Source organism: Gymnoscopelus microlampas (genome assembly GCF_963454915.1).
Source record: "Gymnoscopelus microlampas genome assembly, chromosome: 5".
NCBI classification, from domain to species: domain Eukaryota; kingdom Metazoa; phylum Chordata; class Actinopteri; order Myctophiformes; family Myctophidae; genus Gymnoscopelus; species Gymnoscopelus microlampas.
Window position 1 is genome coordinate 30832077 of NC_139942.1, and position 14104 is coordinate 30846180.

General features: G+C 41.3%; 1 protein-coding gene across 1 annotated transcript in view; it reads left to right on the top strand.

The window, feature by feature from the left end:
* The window catches only part of LOC311045030 (contactin-associated protein-like 2), a gene marked incomplete at both ends in the record, with an annotated part of 62117 nt that overhangs the window by 30370 nt on the left and 17643 nt on the right, over positions 1 to 14104 (top strand). The window contains 8 exons of the mRNA XM_084056841.1: positions 773 to 916; positions 3934 to 4192; positions 4847 to 4996; positions 6290 to 6452; positions 8136 to 8242; positions 9885 to 10004; positions 12145 to 12260; positions 12652 to 12736. Coding sequence (XP_083912967.1) covers positions 773 to 916; positions 3934 to 4192; positions 4847 to 4996; positions 6290 to 6452; positions 8136 to 8242; positions 9885 to 10004; positions 12145 to 12260; positions 12652 to 12736 — 1144 coding nt within the window. The remainder of the gene's footprint in view (positions 1 to 772; positions 917 to 3933; positions 4193 to 4846; positions 4997 to 6289; positions 6453 to 8135; positions 8243 to 9884; positions 10005 to 12144; positions 12261 to 12651; positions 12737 to 14104) is intronic.

Sequence of the window (14104 nt, forward strand, 5' to 3'; positions counted from 1 at the left end):
ATCATGTTAGTGGTTGCTCTAATGAACCCAAACTATGAACCCAAAATATCACTAGGGATAAAGAAAATATTATCTTCTGTTGGCATAGCCGTGGGAAGTAGGGGTGCTGAGGGGGCTGCAGCACCCCCCTGAAAATAATGTATGAAATAATTTGTATATATATATATATATTTATATATATATATATAATATGCGCACACGCTAGGCACAAATGCACACGCGCTGTGCGTACAGCAGTCACCCTTAACCTAAAACGTCTTCCCACGGCACTGTCTGTTGGCATTATTTTAATCGCAGTAAGTATATGAAAGCTAACCATGATTAAAGTTAGTGCATGTTGTGAAATACACAGGTATTTCTTTTTGCGAACGCAGCGGAAGGAGTCGTGCCAAAGGCGCGCCTCCTTCCTGCACATTTCAGGCCGGATGGCAAGTTGAAAACGCCTTAGTTTGAGGACAGTTTGAGATTTCTCCATGTCATTCCTTTCTATTCTTCTTATTGTTATTTTCAAGCTGCGTTCGCTTCCCGCGTTCGCGCGTCTTACTTGTGTTTAGGAAATGCTCCTTTTACTCTCCTTTACACACATGACTCATGTAATACATAAATACAGTGTTTTGTGTGTTTATATAATGTATAGAACAGAAAATGTTAGATTGTTAGATTGTTTTTGGTTGCTGTGAGTACATTTAAACCATACAACTCTAGTTTCTAGTAACCTACACCTGAGAACACATGGTAAATAAGTGTGATCATTTGTTTCTGCCACACACAGATTAATTTCGGAGGCTTGCCAGTGTCAGCAAAGCCCAGCTCTGGAGGACGAGATAATTTTGTGGGCTGCATGGAGGGAATCACATACAACACAGACAACATCACCAACCTGATCCGCAGGAAGAGAGTGGACACCTCCAGCTTTGTAAGACACTGTCTCTGCCTGCCTCTCTGTCTGTGTTCAAGTCAAGTCAAACTGTATTGGTATAACACAAGGGTTCAATTTGCTGGGTGGGGGTTTGGAGGAAGGGGGTCCATGCCTCTCTCACGCTTTTGATATCCCCCCTGGTGATTAGTTTTTATAGCCGGCGGGAATGTGTTTTATCCCTGCTAAGTAGTTCCATATAGTTTTGGGACTGATGGGTTTGATATTTATGTTAAACACATTAGTGTATCCTACCTATTTTAGGGCAAATGTGTTAATATTTTTCTAATTACAAAACTCAAAACTCGAAATCTACAAGCCCATGATGCCATAATGCGACATGTTGTGAGTTTGTATATCGTCTATTTTTGCTATTAAATTGCTATTAAGTTAAGAAATCTCTCCCCCTCCACATCAAACCCTGTAGAACACATTTCATCAGCTGCTACTGGGAGTGTGGTTCGACAGAGACCAGGCAGTTAAAGTTTGCTTTAGTATTTATTGGCCTCACACAATTACACACAAGTCAAGTATATATGCCGTTCAGTTTCTAGAGCCCAGTCGTGCTCGGTCTGCTGCTTGCCACACTTTCTGTCTGTAGTTCAGCTGCCTACAGCTCTTTGTCTGTCAATGTCTTCTGTGTTTGTGAGACCCTGAGTCCAGGCCTCGCACTCTATATAGACAAATCCACAGAACAGCAATCATATCTGTGCGGTGTCAAGCGGGTGCCGCTTCGCACCGCGATAGCGGAGCTACAGGCAGCGACTCTGTTGATTCGTCTATAGAGGAGAATGTGATTAGGCACAAAAGGAAACACCTGCCACTGAATTAACCCTGGCACTGGTGTGTCATTAACCCAATCTCCACCTATGGCAGAGCCCAAAAAACACACATAGGCCTACATTTAACACAAATACTGAAAAATTCTGAGTGGGCAAATACTTCACAGAATGCAAAGAATAGAGAGCATAGATGAAAGAGCATAGATCTTTCGCTACCTATGTGAGGAATCCCACTCACAAAATATTGATTATTAAGTGCTGCATAGTTTATATATTAAGCATAGAGCTTGCCCAACAGATGTATCATCAAGGAGAGGTTGAGTCCCTCTTAAGAGAAACAATTGCAATCTTGGTGGCCAACACAGTGCTGATGATGCGTGAAGCAGAAAGGCCTATGGATTTCCAGGCTTCGATATTGATTCCTAGTCTTCCAAGCTTCTTAGCCTTCGCCACTTAATGGATTTACCAAGCGTATAGCTGGCTTGCTTTAGCCTCTGTCTGACAGAGTTCCTGGTGTTGTGTTGCAACTGCTTTCTGATCGAGATAGCTGGACATGAGACAAAAATGCTGTCCAGTGGCTTTTTGTATATATTCTCTTTATTTAGATTGCTTAGAAAGCTGAGAGGAAGACAGTGAAGGGAGGTCGGGGGGGTGGGGGTTGTGCTGGATTACACAGAGAACATGTATTATGTGTATTGTCTCTTCTTACGCTCCCCTGTAGCAAAGCTTCTGTTTATTGATTGAACAATAAACAGCTTATGCCGCAGGCCTGCTCTCTCCTGAGATGGACACTACCTCTATTTTGGAACATTTCTGGTCATTTTTGGAAAAGTTTTACAATAATGACATGCCCTACAAGCTCACAACGCATCATGGATGTGATGTGTTGTGAGCTTGTAGGTCTGCAATTTTTGGCTCATAAATTACGCTTTAAAAATCTCTACTGAGTCTGCTCCTTGAATATTGGGCTGGGGTATTCCATATTTTAGGAGCAAAGAACCAGCAGCACTCGTGGTTTTCTTTCAAATGCCCTTGTGAATATTTAATAAGCCTGCTGTATGGATCTCAGACAGAGTGGAATATAACATTATAGAGATTCTGACATATACTGTAGGAGGCAGCCAAGCCATTCAAAATGTGGTCTCTCCCTTCTGATTTTGATTGTAGTGTACATGAAATGTCTTCCATGACTATTAGCGAGGATTGCATTGCTACAGTAGACTGTGTTTAATAAAGGCATGACTTAGCCTCTCAGCATCCCTTTTGGGAAACATACCCTTTTCAACTCAAGGAAAAAGGGATGCATTCAAAGAAACAAAAAGGCCTTTATAATGATCAGCAATTAAGGAAAAAATATGAAAGATGTCCAAATGTCAGATGTCAAATGTCAAACTGATTCACAAAAGAAAACAAAGCAATGCATATCTCATACTTCCCTGTTCAATTCAACCAGTGAACTCCATGTGCCCTCCTTCTCTCTCTCGCATTACTTGTCTCTCTATTCCCTGTTGAATGACTTGCATGGACACTTTTTTAAGCCTAACTGGTTTTGATTGATTGATACTTTATTTGTCACAAAACTTTTACAGCACGGAGGTACAGTAAAACATTTTGGCCAAAAGGAAACAAAAAGTCCTGGGGACTATAATATTGGCTTCGGCACTAATCCAATACCATTTCGAGGATGCCTGCACTTGGTACGCCAACACCCCAAAGGCCCTAAAGAAAAAGCTACAGACCTCACAAAATAAATATCAGATTAATCCTCAAACCCCATCACATAACACATCTTCTCACCGCCTAACTTTATTTCCCTAAAGTGGCTCCAAGTGGAGTATCACACATAAAGGTGTGCATGCATGGTTCACAGGGGTGTTAACACAGAGGTACCCATGTATCTGGTACTTCTCAAAGATCTGTGACACCCCCACTCCCACAGTTATTCTACCAGAGGGAGCTCCACAGATTGTGTTCCTTGACGATTCAAGAGCTACATGAGCAAGAACTTCTTGTACTCAGCAGCGATCCTGCGGAATGGTCTACCCAAAAGCTGAAAGTCCACAATCTCATTGGCCAAATCTAAATGTTTACATAAGGAGATGGCTGAAGAATAGCTAGACCAACTCATAGCTATGCCCATGATTGCAGTAGCATTGTTAATCAATCAATCAATCAATCAATCAATCAATCAAACTTAAGCCTGACTTCCATTTCTGTATGTTTCCCCCATCTCAGCGTAACCTGACATTCTCCTGTTCTGAGTCTACGTCCTTTCCCGTCTTCTTCAACTCGTCGTCCTTCCTGCGGCTGCCGGGACAGGGAGACAGCGACACGCTGTCTGTCAGTCTGTTCTTCCGCACGTGGAACCCCAGCGGCCTGCTGATGTACACGGCCCTGGCAGACGGAGTGGTGGAAGTGGGTCTGACGGATGGCAAGGTGACGGTCTACATAAACGTCACGCAGACCAAGAACACACGCATCGATATCTCATCAGGTGAGCAGCAGTGGTAGCAGCAGCTTTAGTATTAATAGTAGTAATATACTATCACCAGCAGTAGTACTACTTTTGTAGAAGTAGCAGCTATAGTAGTAATAGTAATAGTTGTAGTAGTAGGATTAATATATTAGTAGTACACATAGACGTGACGGTTTCTACTGTACATCCCTGTTTTGAAGCCTGTAGTGCAACGAATTCAAATACACCATCTTGGATATCCGGTTGCGAATAATCTAATCTAATGCTTTTGTGTGGAAAGGGAGCGAGGGTGGATCTTCACTCAGTAGAAACAGTAGAAGCATACCCTTATTTATAATACATTTTGTAATTTACAAAAACACATCATGATAACTGAAAGAAGACTTTAAACTAGCGAAAACATGAAGTATTTATGAAAAGGTTTACTACGTAATACAACAAAATTTAAAAAAAGTGTTAAATCCGGTCAAACACCCGTTGACTTGAAAGGAATGAAAATCATTCTGCAACCAGCTGGAGGGGAAATACAGTAGAGAGCCATTAATGAGAAGGGCAGCAGTTTCATTATTTCCGCATTGGCTTCATTTCCATTCTAAAATCCTGTTGTTGTTGTTTTTTTCCCCCGATCTCAGTTAAATGAACTTAAGTGAAGCTAACTGTTTGTCCCCTTAGGCACCAGTTTGAATGACGGCCAGTGGCACAGTGTTCATCTCAGTGCCTTGGAGAACTACGCCATGTTAACTATTGATGGAGATGAGGCGTCCACTGTCCGAACAGCCATCCCAATCCAGATCAGGACTGGCGGGACGTACTATTTTGGAGGTAAGGTTATCATGACAGGCCGAGGGCCTTCTCCACTCCATTGAACCACCCAATTATCAAAATGTCAAAATGTTTCTAAAATAGCTGATCTACAAGCTCTAGATCAACTATTTACTAAAGAAATCTCGAAATAGGAAAGACAGGGACAGACAAATAGGGAAGACACGGTTAAAGTTGTCAAAACAACTTACCATAATTTGATCATAATTTATTCCTCACACTGAGCTATCATAAAATAATTGGATATCGCAATTAACAAACTGTCAGTGTACAAATTGTGCCTGGGCCAGATGGTTTGACAGTGAATTTCTCTGGGATGACATATACAATGTCATGCAATCTTTTTTTTTTTTAAGTTAACACTCTCCTACCTTGCGTACATGTATTTTCAAGACAGGCAAACATTTCAATACTTATTGAGGCCAATAACGCTTTTAAATAATTCCTACAAACTATTAGGACTAATTATTTCAGACAGTCAATCAGCATTCATGCAGCAAAGATCTATCCGTAATATTCATTTGGGTTTAGTTTAGATACAGTATACTAAACAATAAAGATTGTGTTGAGATTGAGGGAAAAGTTCAAATAGCTCAATTTCTTTATCCTCATATTCAATTTCTTTATCATCATATTCTATTCTATTGTAACTTTTAAAGCCCCATTATACTTCATTGAGCGATGGTGTTGCATGCTGAAAATAGCACATCTACTAGCATTGCAATGCGCTTTGAGCTTGTGCTGTAGCTGTGCTTTTTTCCCGGCGTGCAACTACAGTAAGTATAAATCAGGCTAAAACTCTAAAACTATGATGAAGAATGTTTGTCGACTACCTTTTTTTACTGACGAAAAACGAAATAAAAACTAAGCTATGATGACTAAAACTATGACAAACTATAATGACAATTTTGTCAGCAAATAAAAACGAGACTAAAATGTTAGAGAGGGACTAGTGGAGAAGAGATCCAGTAGAACTACGACAAGTCATTTTATGCTTGGTTGCACCCCCCAAAAATAGTCGCTTATAGATCGGCTATTTTTGGTCCACAGCTAAGTATAAATCAGGCATTACGGAGCCATCAATGCCTGCCAAAGACACTTAAATTTTTGTCGACTAAATCAATTGTAGATTTAGTTGACTAAGACTAAAACTAAAATATTTCAGATGACTAAAATGTGACCAAAACTAAATGGAATTTTATTCAAAAGACCATGACTAAACTGTGACTTTTCTGTCACAATTAACACTGTGGAAGTACATAACAGTGACTTTTGCCATCGTATCTTTCCCAGGCTATTTCCTGCGTACAAACACGCCCCCACTGCAGCGGCCATTCCAGGGTTGCATGCAAATGATTCACGTGGACGACCAGCCGGCTGACCTCCGGGCTGTTGAGCAAGGCACCATCGGAACCTTTGAAAACGTCAGCTTGGACATGTGTGCCATCATAGATAGGTAGGAAGGAAGCGTTCTCAGTGTTAACATGGCTGACATTTGGGACACATGTTGAGTGTGTACTAAAACCCCTGTGGTGGGGAAGTATGTCCATAAGTAATTAACCCATTCAATCGAGAGAGAATGAAACTGAGATTGGGATAGACAGAGGGGCAAAGGGAGAAAGAAAGAGGGAGGGAGAAGATGTGATAGATTTTGCCGTTGAACACTGGGAAAATCCATTGATTCATGAGTCTGGACGAGCTCAGCTGCTCACACAGCCCACCACTGTATTCATTCTGGGGTTCAAGTCCAGTCCGCACGACTGATCAAAGGCTTTGAGGAAGTCCTGTTCTGTTTGAAAGCATCACAGCCGAGGCTCCTCTCAGAGTTGTAAGGAATTAGAGGGTGTAGACTACAGGATGTTTGGCATGGTTTAGCTCCGATTGGCCCACTCTCTTTCAACTTTCAAGATCAGGAGGAAAATGCCCAAGTTGGAGGTATGCTGTAATACCGAAGAATATAATAGGAGAATCCCCAATTGAATAGCCTATGCTGGGATGCCAAAAATATTGTAACGTACTTAAGCATTTATAAAAAAAAAAAAAAAATCACTTGACATTCTTGAATACAATGCCTATATAAGCAACAACTTTATTTTGTCTTTAAATGTTTTGTTTTAGGATAGTACATGATAGTAGAGAGACGGGAAATTGAGACAGGGAAGGGTGAAGGAAACATACAGGTCTGTAGCCGGACTTGAATTAAGGATGTTGCAGTTATGTGGTTGATACCCTTTGTCAGGTCGATTAACAGCTAAAATGGCACATTGGGTGAGAGCTGAGTAAAGCTCTTTGAACTGTTACAGGAGCATGAGTTTCTGTCTTAAACAAGACCTTCCATGATAATGAGTGAGAAGGAGCCGTGGTGAATCAAACAAATGAACCGATGCTTCAGATAAAGACAGTTGATCAGCTCCGCCAACAAAACGTGTAGTGCTGGAGTGCTGAAAGTTGATTAAACAGCCATGCGGCGCTGTCTCATGATTAAACATGAACTCATCTGTAGGATTTATGATTGCTTGTGTTTATTATCTGGAAAGACGGCTGGCAAATGTTAGAACCTTTCAGATTCTACTTCAGTTGTTAAATCCTTCTCCAGTCATGTTTGACTGGAGAAGGACGAGAACTAAGCAATTTTATTAGATCAAGCAAATTGACATTATGAAAATGATGATACATTTCCTCAAGTATGTTATTTAGATCATGTATATTCAAATGAGTTGAACATTAAAATTGTTTCATATAGGCTACTTAGAATGAGCAATTGTTTCTACATACTTTCTTTAGAAGAAGGCTCAGCTGCACCCAAAGATTTGGCTGTTTTGTTGTTTTCTAACCAGTGTCACTCCCTATTCCTCTTTCTCTCTCTCTGTGTGTGTGTGTGTGTGTGTGTGTGTGTGTGTGTGTGTGTGTGTGTGTGTGTGTGTGTGTGTGTGTGTGTGTGTGTGTGTGTGTGTGTGTGTGTGTGTGTGTGTGTGTGTGTGTGTGTGTGTGTGTGTGTGTGTGTGTGTGTGTGTGTGTGTGTGCGTGCGTGCGTGCGTGCGTGCGTGCGTGCGTGCGTGCGTGCGTGCGCGTGTGCGCGTGTGCGTGTGCGTGTGCGTGTGTGTACGTGTGCGTGCGTGCGTGCGTCCGTGTGTACTAGGTGTGTCCCTAACCAATGTGAGCATGGTGGTCACTGTTCTCAGACATGGGACACTTTCACTTGCTACTGCAATGGCACAGGATACACGGGAGCCACCTGCCATACGCGTGAGTACACGTGCACACAGTACCCGTACAGTGTTGCCATGTCCGCCTATTATAAGCGACTCGGGGCTTATGTTTTTCTGTAAAGTTGCTTGTAAATTATAAGTAGTTGCGTGTTGCGTTTTTTTGGGCTTGTTTCTAAAGTGTAGTTGCTTATTTGGGATTGCTTCCTAATGTTGTTTAAACCAGTGGTTCGCAAACATTTTTATGGCAAGGACCCCCAAATGAATATGTAATTGTCCGCGTATCATCATCTTAAAGCATTTTGTGCCAGATTTGTGTTGTTGATGTTTCAAAAATATAAAACAATTTGCACTTGTTTCCCACGATTTTTTGGAAAATAGCTCCTCACAACGTGTCGCATCGCGATGCGTTGTGATCTTGTAGATCGGCTATTTTCAAATAGCCTATGTATATAGGTTTAAAGTGCCCATGTGTTAGTCGCTTCTTTTGGGCTTGGTTTCATAGACCTGGTTGCTTATTTCTCTCGCAAAATCTGGCAACGCTGTACCCCACCCACCTGACCCTAACACGTGGCACTGTGACTGGCTGGCTTCCAGATGCATTGAGAAATTAACTCTGAAGTCCTCCAACATGTTTAAAGCTTGCCAATGTCCTAGCAGAGGACATTTTCTTGTAGAGGTAGAAGCCACAAAGCCACACACGTCTGTTTCTATACCTTTGTGAGGACATCAGAAACCAATTTTTCAGTCACTAACAATTACACAATTCACACCTGCTGGCCAAACCTAACCTATCCCATACCTTACAACTAACCCTAAACTTAACCCCTCACCACAATCCTAATCCCTATTCCCTATTCCCTAATCCTATCCCACCACCACTATGATGCGACATTACAAAGTCTATACCAGTTGTGCTATAAACACGCCCCCTTCTGTGGCCAACGCGGAAGTGCCTCTGCCTACAACAATTGCGGGCTATTTCTTTAGCCCGTATAGTTTTGGACCGTGAGGCCGACTCAGCGCCGTTCGAGTTATGTACTGATAGGGACAGAATAGTAAATCATGTTTTGGTGAGAGCGTTTGCCCCAACTGCCACTCAAAGTGGCTACTGGCCAATCACAGCGCGTCCTTGCACAAGCGTATTGGCCAATCATGCACAAGTGGTATAGATATTGCGATGACGCCACTATGACACCCTGGCCATCGCCCCCCATATGCAGATACATACAGTATATTGGTTACCTGTTCACCTATGCTATGTATGTTGTTTACATAGATGTATACTGTATGTTTGCTTGTCCACAAATGCTAATTATGTCATATATATAACATGTTGTATAGGCAGATGGATGTTTACCTGGTATCCTAACTTTGTAGCACTTAGCACTTAATGTCTTTGTACTCTGTTTACTTGACTATTTACCCGGGTTGTTTGTTGACTGCGGATCAAGCCACTTACAGTCTTGCACTTTGTGAATGAGAAATTGTAACCATAACCATAACCATAACCATAACTCTAACTTAAATATTTTCATAATTGTAACCGGGCCTAAATCTTTCTTAACCATAAAAATTACTCTTTTCCAAAAAAAGAAGCCACAAATGCATAGTAAAACATGGTGCACACAAACAGACACTGTTGGACCTCACTGAGATCAATGTGTTGTGTCCTCTTGCAGCTGTGTATGAGCAGTCCTGTGAGGAATACAAACATCTGGGTAAAAGTTCAGGGAACTATTGGGTGGATCCGGACGGCAGTGGACCCCTCGCTCCTTTCAGGGTCAACTGTGACATGACAGGTAAGGAAATGCTCCTTTGGCTTTCCACATGATGCCACTGCTACTTTTTGGAAATGTGTTTAACTCTGTGTATTACAAAGAGTACTTAGGTAGCTGGTTTGGGAGGACGAGTTGGTCACTTGAATCCTCGATGTTGATGGTAATAGGCCTGGGTGCAGGATCTAGAGATCTTATCTGCTTGCTTCTTAGTTGGCACAGAATTGAGATTATAACGATAATCTCAATATCTTGGATTCTTCTCCTTGAGTTAGATAATCCTAGTCTTAGTCGAATTATGATTATGAAGATAATCACGTTATTCACAGTCTATTTTATATTGAGATATAATTCCAACTGGGTTGAATACAAACTACTTCAGACTATCAATCAAAGGCTAGACCTTATTATCCAAATGTTGGTATGTGTCCAACACTGCGTATCCCAGAGTCACTTCTGAATTAAGTGATTGTCATTACAATTTTACTGTAATCCACAAAAGTGTGACTGCTAATTAAGAATATTGATAAGTTAAAGATAGCATATAGTATAGTTTTGTTTCACAGACAATCTGACAGCTAACAGCTGCCGTTTGAATGAGATGAGCCACAGACGCATCTTTGTTGTCGTTGGCTGTTTAACTCTGCCAATTCTCAATCAATTGTTATAATTCAAAGGTCTCTATTATCTGTGAAGTGTCTATGTTCATTTGGTGTATTGGTCATGTTTTTATTATTCCTCTATGAAACGGTGAGAAGCGGAAACCAAATGTCGGGAGGCTGGCGGGCCAGCTTTACGCACGCATACCTGATATACTGTTGTAGCTTTTCACCTGAAAGACTCATGTTCCACTCACAATGTAGGTGGCATTTCCAAAGCTTCCTTATTAATCTAATTATAATTATTAAAATAAAATAAAATAAAGGTTTTTACAGCTGCTTTCCCCGTAGCTTAGAAGTGAAACAAAAGTCTCTGCTGCTGGTCAGTGTGCTTCGGACCTGCTGGAGTGACAGCATAATTAACTTGACCTACTTTTGCACAGTGCACTCAGCAGGGGCATGATGTAATTAATTATTTTGGCGCACCTGTGTTAGATTCCAATAGCACTACTCTGTATTGCATTTTAGAAAGGGTCCCGCTACCCCTGCTAGCAGCCAATCAGAGAGCTCTGTCTCCCCTCCCCACCAGCCTAACGGTCCGAGCATGTTCGGTCGGCCTTCGCCGGCTTTCGACGTTTACCGACCCGACACAACAGCGTCAGCACGGTACCATCTACAACAGAATTTCGGCAACAGATGCTTTCCAATGCCTCCCGCCGACGCCGGTGCGGTGGAGAGCTGCATTAACTCCCTGAATTTAGGTGAATTAGGTGGTCTCATGAGGGCGTCGTATCCTTTGTAACACTGTGAGAACCACTAGGACAGCACCATCCCATTTATTGGTTGCACACCATTTTCAAATATCCCTGGTGGTTGTTCAGAAAAAGAAAAGATGTAATGCATCCATATTTGAAGACGGGAGCTTTACAGGCAGATAAAGGGAAGTACTACATATCCACAGCTGTGCAGGTGGCTATAATTTGCTGGTGCAGAATGGTTTGGGGTTTGGATTTCCTCAGAATAGCCTTTTTCTTTTCCCTTCAGGCATCATCAGCAATAAATGGAGTTGAATTAAATCAGGCAAGGTGGTAGACCACTTCACACTCACAAGCCCCCTCCTCGTCATCCATCTGCAATACGCCATCCAGGCACCTGCACGCATCCTTTTCATTCCAGACTTTAATATGCCTTCTTGGAGGCAGAATAGCTCCTAGTGCAGCTCATCTCTTTTATTGGACTTTGAATCAAGCTCAGGAGTCTGTCTGACAGTGCTGACCGTCAGTAATTGCTGCAAGGCCAGGACTTAACCTTCCTGAGGCGAGTACTCAATGAAGTCAGCCTTTTACCTTTCATCTGTCTGTATTTTTTTGCAAACCTGTATTTCCTCTAGTGGACAACAAGATCTGAGTTACGTGCAACTTCTGACATCTCTATTTTCACCTGTGCATATCTCTTTCTACGCGCTATGATCACTCTCTTTACTTCTTTAAACTGTGTAGAGTACAAAAAAGCTCAAGTTGAAGACAATATAGCTCCCCTGATATTGTATGTTTTGTGATTTTCAGAAGACACTGTTTGGACCACAGTAAGGAACAACCTATCTCCTCAGACATCAGTGACCAGTGCTGACCAGGAGGGCAAGGCAGTGCTACAGCTCAGCTACAATATGACTGCTGAACAGGTCTGGAGAAAATATCAAAACCCATTTTGAATTTTAGCTTCATGTTTGTCTATATGTTACATCTGGAGTGTTAATTGAACCTTTTAGAGTGTAAAAACAGTCAACTTTTTCTTTTATGGCACCCAGTCTGGAATAATTATCACAATAATTGCTGTTTTAATAGTCTTTAGCAGACTTTAGTCGCACAACTGTTCCGCATGGCCAAAGTAGCCATTTACAAGCTTGTAGATGGACTATTTTGTCAGCGTGACGCCCCCATATAATGGAGTATAAATTATTAAGTATAAAGGCTGAGGCTATTTTTGAGAATTTTTGCTTATAATGACATGCCCAAGATAGGGCTGCCATTGTTAATGTGGTTAATATGCTTTTCTGTGTATGTGTATACTAGGTGTGGTCTATCACCAGCAGTGCAGAGTACTGTGAACAACACATTGCCTACACCTGCCGTATGTCTCGCCTGCTCAACTCTCCAGGTAACATTACTGTCTGAATCTGTGAGCTACAAAGGGCCACTAAGCTGTATGATCAGTCATGACTCATGAACACAGTAAAATCCTCACTGTTAAGTGTACATACACACAGTTAGTCTATAATGGTGAAAATATTTAGTTATGCTGCAGATGTTGTGTCATCCTCCAGTCAAAGCTATTGGATGTTAATGTCAAAATGGTGACATTATGGTATGCTCACATCAAATCCTATTTCAACAAATAAAGAAATGCAAAATTGTGGAATCATTGAAAGAAGTAATAGTATTAGTGTTGGTCATAGTAAGAGGCAATGTTTTTACATTATTCATTTCTACATTAGCTGAAATGGGGTTAGATCTACAGTTCATCATGTGGGAATGCTGGTATGTCACAAGTCTAAATAATGTGGATTTTTATAAAGATTTTTATATACATGGTATAGTGTTTCTATATACTCTCTGAGTTATATGAACACAAGGATATTGCTGTATATTGCAATACTGTAGGTACTGAAGCCAATGACTTTCATCTGCAGTCTGGTTCGAATTCTGACCCCCCCTATCCCCATTAGGCCCCTATGGCTATATTTATGTGTGCATGCGTGCGTGTGTGCGTGCGTGCGTGCGTGCGTGCGTTAGCCGCGGGTCTGGTCTGGGTCTCTCCACCACACCGTTCAGCATTGAATTTTTAATGTTTCTTGCAGGCAGAAAGAGAAAGAGAGAGGAGACAGAGAATCCCTATATTCATTGTTCATATTGACAACAGTTTCACTTGTTCCTCCAATATATAGGATCCATGTTCATTCAAAATCAAAGTAATCCAGCACACAAGTGTTCAAATGAAATGTTTAGTTTAATTCAGACAGTCGTATAACATATTGGAGTGAATAACACGTTCTGCATCGTGGCTTCCTCATGTTCGCTCTTCACTTGATTGGCATCAGGTGTGGGTTTACAGAGACTTTCTGTGCCAACAGGTGGTGATAATTACAGATCATGTGACAACATTGTAATCAAACGTCACATATCAAGTTTCACATCAAAAGGTTAACTGTCAGCACATTGCAATACTGTAGACCACTATACATCATTTCCATGTATATCTTCTATCTAGAAATTTGTAAATGAATAGAAGACAAAACTTTACTCATATATGCATGGAAATAATAAAAGATTAAGGTCTAGACTAGAGGATACCTTTTGATGTGAAACTTGATATGCGAGATGTCACATGATCTTTAATTATTACCATCTTGGCACAGAAGGTCTTTGTGTTAATGTGTAGAATGTGCTGTGAGTGTGTGTTGTATAAAAAGGTGCTACTCAAAATAGACAAAATAGGGTTAGACCCCAATAAGGCCATGTACACCTT